Raw genomic sequence first — 10,305 nt, forward strand, 5'->3', positions numbered from 1 at the left:
TAAGGGATAGGAGCAACTTTGTCATGGTTTCAAATGACTATGATAAAATCCTACACTAGTAAGGAGAACTGTCACAGAAGCCTATATGTGAAATCAGATCTACTTTGAAATCACAATTGTGATAAGGGATAATGCTGGCAACAAAAATATACCATCAGCGAGTACATAAATCAAGTTATTTTATGAGGGCACACCCTGAAAAACCTAATAGCTTTTAGGTAGAAACTGTTAGGCCAAATTCTCATGAGGTATGCACAGGAGAGCGTGTAATCAGCCCATCTTGATAAAGCAGTGGCTATCTCACAGCTGTCGGCAGGACTGGACCTGAATGTCCATTTGTGCATGGAAAAACAGTTTCATACATACATGTCCTTAATCCTCCCCCAGGCTAATGGTGTTGCAGAACTTCATCTCCTCTACCTTTCACGCTGTCCACTGAGGCAGTGGAAAAGCTGCCAGAAGAGGACACAGCAGGGGAGAGACAGACCCAGCTCCATTAACCTGCTACTGTGCACAGCCTGCACTGCACAGGGTGACTTCTGCTTCGTATGGGGTAAAAGCAAGTACAGCTGCAGCTTGTCTAATGAACCAATATGAAACTTTCCTCTCTGCAGGGCATTCTCATACTTGTCTCACACCATTCCTGAGTTCACAGACAACTGCCTGATCAACATTATGAAATCTGGGGATGATTATTATGCTACCAGTGAGACTAACTTCATCAGAAAAATTAATCCACAGACTCTGGAGACTCTAGAGAAGGTATTAAATGGCTGTGTGTCACTCTGGTTCCTTCTAACAAATTCGGTTTCAGGCTGATTTGTAAGAATCAGTACACGAAGTTGGAAAGATACATTTCTCCTTCTACTATTTCCTTACTAGCACAGAATACTTTTTTGAAATCATGGTAAAGTGAAATGGTGAAGATACCAGTTCATTTGAGAACTCAGGAGTTCAAAAATAAATCACAGGCAGTTTAGGGAAAAGCTGGGCTTTGGGCAATTTCATAATTGTACGCAATTGCAGACAAAATACCATATATTGTGCTTATGATGTGATTATTTTGGATGATTCCCATTATTATGTATCTGTAGTTATCAAGTGATTTACATAATTAATAATTCAGTAGGTCATTTATATATGATGACTTTTCAACACCTCATGCAAGATATTATTAAAAGCAAATCTTGACATATTGAAATATGCATTGAGTTTTCCTATCATGCATTAAAGTTTAAGTACAATTCCCAAGCTCTAAATTGAATACAAATCTTTTTACTCCAGAAACTGCTAGTCTCATAGTGCTATTAAATAAACTGCTTTCAGGAAGAAATGGGCATCTGTGGAGTAGCTTCTTTAGCCAATCCTCCTGTTGTCTTATGTGGCTACAAGGAAGATCTGAATGTAATTCAGATTTTGTACCTTGTTTTAGCCTTGAATTAGGAAATCATTTGAGTACTTGCATAACTCATTTGACTGAAGTGTTGAAATTTCAAGGCATTTGGGTGGCATCAGTGGAAGGCTACCAGTGTTGAAAGGCTGGTGGATTGGGGGTGTTAGCTATGATTAATTTAAATACCCCTATGCATCTCTAAAATCTCCTATTGTATCATTTTCCAGGTTGACTACAACAAATATATAGCTGTAAATGTGGCAACTTCTCATCCACACTACGACAGTGCTGGAAATATTCTCAACATGGGTACTTCAATTGTTGACAAAGGGAAAACAAAATACCTTTTATTTAAGATTCCTTCCTCTGTGCCAGGTAAGATCTGTCTTTTGTCAGTATTTTTTAGAAACATGTTGGCAGATTCTTTTCTTGTGAGGTCAAAAGGAGACAATACAGCTCTTCCAGAAACATACAATGCTTATTTTTTTAATTTTAATGTAGTGTGAACTTAGTGTTAACTGCTTAGCCTGTCTGAATATATGTTATTACAAAGGTTCATCTTGAATACTATATAAACAGGATGTTTCAGTCTGAAGATCGTTGCTTTTAGAGTTTGCTTTTAAAAGAATTCTACTTTGATTATCACTAGATATTCACTACAGTGAACTAATTCTTCTACAAGAATTTCTATACCTTGTGTAGAGGGAGTGTGAACAGAAAAAAATTTTGTCTGTCAGGTAGTATTCTACAGTTTGAAGTAGTAAAATTCATTTTTCTTGATAAATGAATACTTAAAATACTTATACAGTGATTATAGGGAAGCATAAAACCAAATAGTACCTAATATGAAGTTATTTCCTCTCTAACCTGGCCTACATTAGGGCTTGCTGAAATATTATCCATTGTTCACAGTGCAAATCACTTGCTCTTTTTCCTTCAAGGCAATGCATGGTTTAAAACCAGCTGCTAATGTGATGTCTGTCCTCATGTGTGAACAACCAAGAGACTTTCCATAGTTGAAAGATGTTTGTTATTCCTAGCTGGGGCTCAAACAAAGTCACTATAGATTGAACAGGAACATCTCTATAAAAATAAGTTCAAAACCATGGGGGCCTTTGAAACCCCATGTAAAGCTGCTGATTTAATTGAACAGCTTTCTCCTTCAGGAACTTCTGAAAATGTTTATCAGTGGAGTCAAATACTGAGACAAGAGGTCTCTGTCTGAATGGATCTGGCATTGTGGTACTGTGCTGCTTCACTCAAATGCAACCTTCTATGTTAATTCTGCAGAAGGAAACAAGCCATTTTCTAAACAGGAAAATGCAAATAAAACTGAGAGGAACCTATACTTACCTACTCCTTATGTGGGAAAAATCCAAGCACAAGATTGAATTGGAATTTATTGTAAATGTAATCTTATTTTTTATCATTTATGTTCAGAAACAGAAAAGAATAAATCTTGTTTTAAACACATGGAAGTGGTATGCTCCATCCCTTCTCGCTCGCTGCTCCACCCAAGCTACTACCATAGCTTTGGAATCACAGAAAACTATATTGTGTTCATAGAGCAGCCATTGAAACTGGATATTGTCAAAATGGCAACTGCTTACATCCGAGGTGTGAACTGGGCTTCCTGCCTTGCCTTCCATAAGGATGATAAGGTATTTTTTCTAATGCTGAGCAATGGAGTCAGCCAGGCCAGCAATCTCTTCCACATTGTTCTGTCTTTCATCTGGTTCATTAATTTAAGTAATAACCTTTTTTTTTCTTCAACAACTGATTTTCATGTTTCACATTTTTTATTAGAAGTCGCATTTTTTAATATTTTCTCCCATCTCCAAAGTTTCACAAATAAATACTGATGCTGAAGTGCTTGAGAAAGAGGATAGTTGGGCATTGTTAGAAATAATGTGTGCCAGGAGAGAAAATTAAAAATGCACTATCATCCCCAACACAGAATTGCTCCTGCTCCAAAAAGAACGCTGTATAGTGTGGGTGAAGTCTGCTCTAGATCCATTGCATAACGTATGAGAGCCAGATTGGTGGAGAAACCTGAATTCATTGTGGCAACTGAGGGGGGAAAGAAAGTGTGTTCTGAGGATCTTATTTCCACATTTTGTGTCCCTGAACAAGTGGAGCATGCCAGGGTCAAGTGGACCAGCAAAGAATAGTACAAACTCTGAACTAAGACAAAGTTATTTAAATTAAAAACGGGCCAGGGGATTTTTCAGGTTTACTGGAAAACTTCTATCCTCAGCCTAGTCCAAACAGTAATTTGCAACACTGAAATGAGTTTAGAGCACTTGTACACTTATTTTACTCCTGAATTTTTTTGGTCTTTAGGTTGGAAGTTCTTGCCTCCTAGCAGCAAATCTGGAATTCTTAATATGCTTCAGTAGAGACAGACAGTGCTTTAGAATGTAGATGGCTACCTGTTGGAAAACATTTTCCTAAATAACTGTTTGTTGATCATTCAGTAATGGTTTTAAATAATGTTTGCTGCCTTTCAGACATGGTTTCACTTCGTAGACAGGAAGACTAAAAAAGATGTATCCACCAAGTTTTATACGGATGCTCTGGTGCTTTATCACCATGTAAATGCTTATGAAGAGGATGGCCACATTATTTTTGATATTATTGCCTACACAGACAATAGCTTATATGACATGTTTTACTTAAAAAAACTGAGTAAAGACTTTGAAGAGAACAACAAGCTTACCTCCATCCCAACCTGCAAGCGATTTGTTGTTCCTCTGCAGTATGACAAGGTAGGAAGAAAATGATTTTTTAACTTGTTCTTTGATCAATAATTTAAAATTTATCAACTAGAAAAATTGGTGAATTATTAGTTGCCAGCCCTTTTGTGCAAAATTCTGATTCTTTAAAAATAACATATTCACAAAGTGTGCAGGAGTTTTGTTTTGTTTTGTTTATATACTGTGAGAAATGGCAAGGAGCAGTTGGACATACAGTTATGTGGATCTAGGTCCTGATGTCTTTCTTTATGGAGAAAAAGGCTTTTGAGCATATATAATTTCCATACCTGTGCAACTACTTGTAACATGCTATCAAATATAAGCAGGTATACCAACCTAACTGTTGGCTAGAAAGGCATGCATAAGGTTTTGCACAATCTGTTTCTTCCACTTTACTGGAAGCCTATATACAATATATTCACATTCTCCACTGTTGCAATAGTTTTATTAAAATTAGAAGATTTAATTTAAGTTTGAGTTTACCAGAAAGAAGAATGATCTTATCTTTCAGTTTAATTTAAAACATAATTTTACATCACTGCTTGCAGGGAAGATTTTATACTGCCCAGCAACTTGGGCAAGTTTCTGCTTGATACATTTAGAATGGATAATACTTTTTCCATCTACATCTTAGAATCTTGCTTTATTTCTTGTCTCAAAAACAGTCATGTAGCAATAGCAAAGGATGTGCTGGATCACGCCAGCTATCCTACCTACCCTGCAATCTTAAAAATTCAGCAGTAGCATTAAAAACATGAATGGATCACACTTATTTTTGCATTTGATTAATAGCAGATGCAAAAAAACTAACCTTTGGTGACTTTTAGTGGGAATTTCCTACCTAATTCTTTAAAACCCATCTTCATTAATTAAATTTGCAATCTACATAATCTATTTATTGTGTTTCTGGAACATAACCATGTGTATCTAAAGCTTTCTAAATGCTCAGTGTAATCCAAAATGGTTACACGATGATATATTAAGATTTTTAATGAAAAGGTCAGTATCTAATGTTACAGAATAAATGCCATTATGAAGGAACTTATTGTAGCTGTAATACTTGTTTAACCCCCTAGTTGTCTGTATTAATATCAAACCTGATGAAAGGTCTAAATTAGAAGCATATTCATAGAAGCACATTACATTTTCAGCATATGTCTCTTTCAGGATGCAGAAGTAGGTTCTAATTTAGTCACACTTCCAACTTCCGCAACTGCTGTAAAAGAGAAAGATGGCAGCATCTATTGCCAACCTGAAATATTATGTGAAGGTGAGGCATATCCATTACACAAATACTTTCTCTTACACACATACACATAGGTGCATTCTAATAATGCTTAACAGCTCATTTTAATAAAGTCTAACAGTTATTTTAGGGTCCCAAGTCTGATCTTACAGTGACTAATATGGCTCGCAAATCTACCTGTTATAAGGAGTAAAATTGGTCTGTTATAAGCAGTAACTTTAGTTATGTATTTTAATGAAGTATACCTTTGAAAGTGGATTTTTAAACTTGAGTGTGTGTGTGTATGTGTATGTGTATGTGTGTTAACAGGAATATGTAAAATGTATATGTATACATTTACTTAAAGTGAAAGTCATTTCTTTGAATGGCAGTGTCTGATTATATCTCAAATGTTCACTTCTGATTGATGTATTTATGAAAAAAAAATCCAATATAATGAATCCCTAAGAATGAAAAATTGTCATTCTTGAACCAACAACCCTGGCTTAATTGTGCTCTGTTAATATACATCTTTGGCTTTTTAAAAGTTCAGACATACAAAATATATGCAACACCTGTTTAAAATCCTGTCAAAATTTTTCATAGAGTAACATTTCCTGAAAATTGGCACATGTAAATGTACATTTGAAATATATTTCTTCTTTTGTTCCTAAGTCTTGACCTTTGTTATACCTAGGGATAGAACTGCCTCACATCAACTATGGATATAATGGCAAAAAATACACGTACGTCTATGCAACGGAAGTCCAGTGGAGTCCAGTTCCTACAAAGGTATCATTAACATGTACAAAGTCAGGAAATGCATTTATGTAACACAAATCAAATTTAAACGGTTATTAGTAAACCATGGTTTATTAGTCTGGCCCAAAATATAGCCTCATCTGCATTCATACATGCAAGTGTATGGTTCTGAGGCCAGGACTGAAACTGTTAAACCTTGGTTTTCCAGACAGCAAAACCTTTTTTCAACCTCAAGTTAAAACTTCTAAGCAACAACACTGCAGTTGTGTACTATGTTTGTAAACTTCAACACCTGAAAGCAGGGAGATGAAAAGCTGGACATCGTTAGCTTACTTGTATGATTAAAACAGCCTCCCTGGGCCAAACTGTGGGAACAATAAAGAACAAACAAACACTTTCTTATGGGTATGACTTGAGATTGCATTCAACAGTGAATTGGTTTCCGTCAAAACCTTTCCCATTGGTGAGTCATTCACATGCGGAGAAATATGGAACGCCTAAATTCTCCTACGGGTAAGCTCATGTAGTACTGTTCCCCTTATGAAGTATTAATAAACTCAGGCTTCCTCATCCAGCTTTTTATTTCCACCAAGTCTTCTGAACACTATAGTTACTGAGGCCCTCATTTTTCTGCTAAATTAGGTTGAACTTCGGTAATGTACCAAAAGCTCCAAAGACAGTAAGGGAAAGGAAGAAGAGTACTAGGCAGACACACATGTGTAATAAATATTTTTTCCCCTTAAGAATACTAACAAAAAAAAATCAATCAAACAAACAAACAAAAAAGAAGTTGTAGCAATATCAATTTTTTCAGAAAGCTTTACCTTTTGCTAGAGAACTAGTTGAGCGTTAGAGGATAGTAAATGCATTCTTTGTGTACACATGATGCCAGCCTTTCAGGAGACAGCCTAGAAAACAAATAGATTAAGATGCAAAGTACTACTAGCTGAAGGTAAGAGTATTGTACAGTCAACTCACTCTTTATAATTACTGTTCTGAGAGCAAATTGAGATCGCTGTGGGTTCTTCTATATAATTACCACAAATGATTACAAAATAAAGCTGGATTTCTGCATGATGCAAGAAAATTTATTGCAGCACATCTGACAGTAGCTCACGCAAATATGCAAGTTTGTGATTTCCAGTGCAGATAATCCCTGCTTGTCAAATATAAATAGCAATATAGAAGATGTTAGATTTTTTTCACATCAGTTAGTCTTTAATGAATGTAGTCACAGCAACAACCACGTATGATCCTTCTGTAAAGTCTGTAAGCAAAACTGCTGTCACCTTGGATAGAAGATTCTTCCTCCAGTGCCTGAATATTTCATTTTTGTGTGAAGTTATTTTTCTGACTAAACATCAAAAGAGAAAAGAAGAAAACTGTATCTGGATGGGTAGAGAAAAGCCCTTAATAGAACTGAGGTGAAAATGTCATGTGTCCGCGCTGGAAGCTGGTTTGGTCAGGCACTTGACCCATTAACGTGATAAAATCTGCACGCTGTTCCTTCAGTTAGTACCAGTATCTGTGTGGCATTCTTGCCCATTGGTTTAACCTTTACATCACTACTAATAGCCTTTGTTCTGGCATATATACCCTAGTTAACAATAGAAGGCCTTGATAAATATTGAGGTCACAACAAAAGGAAAATAATTCACAGGATTAGAAATTGGAAGGTTTAAATCCTGTTTCCTGCTTTACAACAGAACTGCAGTAATTTTGGGAAAGTCACTTACATGTTCGGTGCCATGCACTCTTCGTCTGTATAGTGAGAGTAATATTTACCCATGATGCAGAGTAAATAGATCTTATGACCTATTTGTGTTTGTAAAACACTTAAAGCCCTTATGCAATTGTAATCTAATGAAATGGTATCTGTGTCTCTTTTAACACTGCTGAAGTAAAATAGTCTTTATAAAATTAAAAGATCATTTTATGCTTATGCAGCCACTAAACACAACTCCAAAGTTTAACATTTTCCAAGTATTTCCTTTCTGTGATGCCACATCCCTCATTGCTCCTCAACTCTTAGCGTTGCTCCCCCACGCCTGCAGTCTGTTCATGATGTACCTTTGGAATAAACCATTGTCTGGGTCACTGACATTTTTCTTTTCTGTCCACAATGATTCAGATTGCAAAACTGAATGTCCAAACAAAGGAAATGCTGCACTGGAGAGCTGACCACTGCTGGCCATCTGAGCCCATTTTTGTTCCCAGCCCCGATGCAAGAGAAGAGGATGATGGTAAAATTGTAACAACATTCTGAAATTTGGATTTACACAAGTTTTGTATTAAATCTTAAAAGTTTCATTGTTGTCAGTCATGACAAGAAAGCTGGGCTGATGCTTCCACAGACAGATTAAAATTGGTACCACCCATTTTGCTCCTGCAGATAAAAGAAAATGAAAAACAAACAATAGAGCAAAATCAGCTTGCATGAAGTCCCAATCTGCCCATAAACAATGAAATTAATGCTTAGGACTGTCCAGAGAGCCAACTGGAACTGGCTTTATCATTAGGAGAAGCTGAAGCAGTCGGAAGTCATTGTTACCAGATGAGAACATGAAGTGGCACTGCAAGTATCCCTGTAATCTCGATCCAGTTGTGTTCTGAGGCAATTTCGTGCAAAGGCAAATGATAAATAGCTGAAAGGATGTGTCCCAAGTTTCACTGCTCAGCTGCCCAACAAGATTGTCAAGGACATAATTCGGTGTTTGTTTGTTTTCGTCCTAATGAACTGCAGGCAGACTAGGAAAAAGCACAGAGGAGAACCATTCATTAGTCCTTTAGCTCTCTCAGTCAGACTTCTTCGTGTCATAAGCACCTTCAGTTTGTGTTCTCAGATTCTTGAGAAACAACACTAATTTCCTGATAGTGTTATCTTTTCTGCTAGGTGTAATTAGTATGTGCTTCTAATTCTCCATTTGTATGTCACAGGTGTTGTTTTGACCTGTGTTGTGACATCTGATCCAAAGGAGGCACCCTTCCTACTCATCTTGGATGCTAAAACATTCACAGAACTGGGCCGAGCCAGAGTAAACGTGGAAATGCATCTGGACCTGCATGGAATGTTTATACCAGAGAAAGCTTTGAAGACTGAGACTGAGTAAAACGCTATTTATCCTATTACACAGACTGAGACAACCCTCTACTGAATGTGGAATAATACCCCTTTTGTCATTCAGGAGCAACTATATTATGGCAAGAAATGACTATATACATTATCTTAAATAACTATATATAATCCCTTTTAAGAGATAGCAATGACTTTTATTACAAATAATGATATGCACAACTGGCATATAACTATTCCAAAAGAAGAACGATCAGTCTTTAAAAAGTGCTACTGTTGTGGGGGAAGGAATAGGAGACAAAGGTAGTTTTATTTAAGTGGAATACAGCTTTCTGAGCAAATGAAGTACAGTATTTTTAATGTGATATAGGGGATAAATAACATATATCTACAGCTCATGAAATTTTCATGGATTGTTTCAAGACTGTAGTTCATGATGAAAGTTGTCTTCTGCTAGAAAACCTCACATTAAACTATCTGCTATGATACTATTATATTAATTCATAGCAATGCATTTTCTTGGTGCTTGATTTCTTAAACTCCGCTGTAACCAAAGTTAAGTATTACATTCAGGTGCTACAACTTCCTAATTTAGAACCTAAAAAAAAAAAAACTGCTTTGCTAATAATTCCTTGGTGTATTTTTCCTTTTTATGATGATGAAACCAAGTAACTTGAATATTTTATGTAGCATTCATTTATACTTCAGTGTTATTCAATCTTAATGTTATAAGCAGTTTGTTTTCAAATCCTGTTTCCTTGAGAATATCTGACGTGACATTTCATGTAATTAGATGACTACATTGTCTAAAAGATAAACAGAAATGTAATATTTATTAATATTGCTAATAATCTGTTACTAATAGTATGTGTATGGATAAGAGCAGTGTATTTCTAGCAGAACTCAGATATACACATTCACTAATTTGTTTAGGTAAAAGTGTATTTACTGATTAAAAGTGTATCTTTACTGATGGAGAAAACTAGGTATACCTCCACCTGTTTTAGGTGTGCATCTGGTCTGTACATGTCACCAAACTACTTGGGTATCTCTTTCTTTTGTGTACCTATTCTCAGTGTCCCTGCTACTCACTGTG

General features: G+C 36.1%; 1 protein-coding gene across 1 annotated transcript in view; it reads left to right on the top strand.

Moving 5' to 3' along the window:
* Positions 1-9,764, top strand: part of BCO1 (beta-carotene oxygenase 1) — a 60,674-nt gene extending 50,910 nt beyond the window's left edge. Inside the window, exons 8-15 of the mRNA XM_082769913.1 lie at positions 615-762; positions 1,621-1,768; positions 2,834-3,054; positions 3,904-4,161; positions 5,317-5,419; positions 6,072-6,166; positions 8,268-8,379; positions 9,074-9,764. Coding sequence (XP_082626039.1) covers positions 615-762; positions 1,621-1,768; positions 2,834-3,054; positions 3,904-4,161; positions 5,317-5,419; positions 6,072-6,166; positions 8,268-8,379; positions 9,074-9,246 — 1,258 coding nt within the window. The 3' untranslated portion in view covers positions 9,247-9,764. The remainder of the gene's footprint in view (positions 1-614; positions 763-1,620; positions 1,769-2,833; positions 3,055-3,903; positions 4,162-5,316; positions 5,420-6,071; positions 6,167-8,267; positions 8,380-9,073) is intronic.
* Positions 9,765-10,305: the final 541 nt, after the last annotated feature.

The sequence above is a fragment of the Aythya marila genome (genome assembly GCF_965140915.1).
Source record: "Aythya marila genome assembly, chromosome: 12".
Taxonomy (NCBI): Eukaryota; Metazoa; Chordata; class Aves; order Anseriformes; family Anatidae; genus Aythya; species Aythya marila.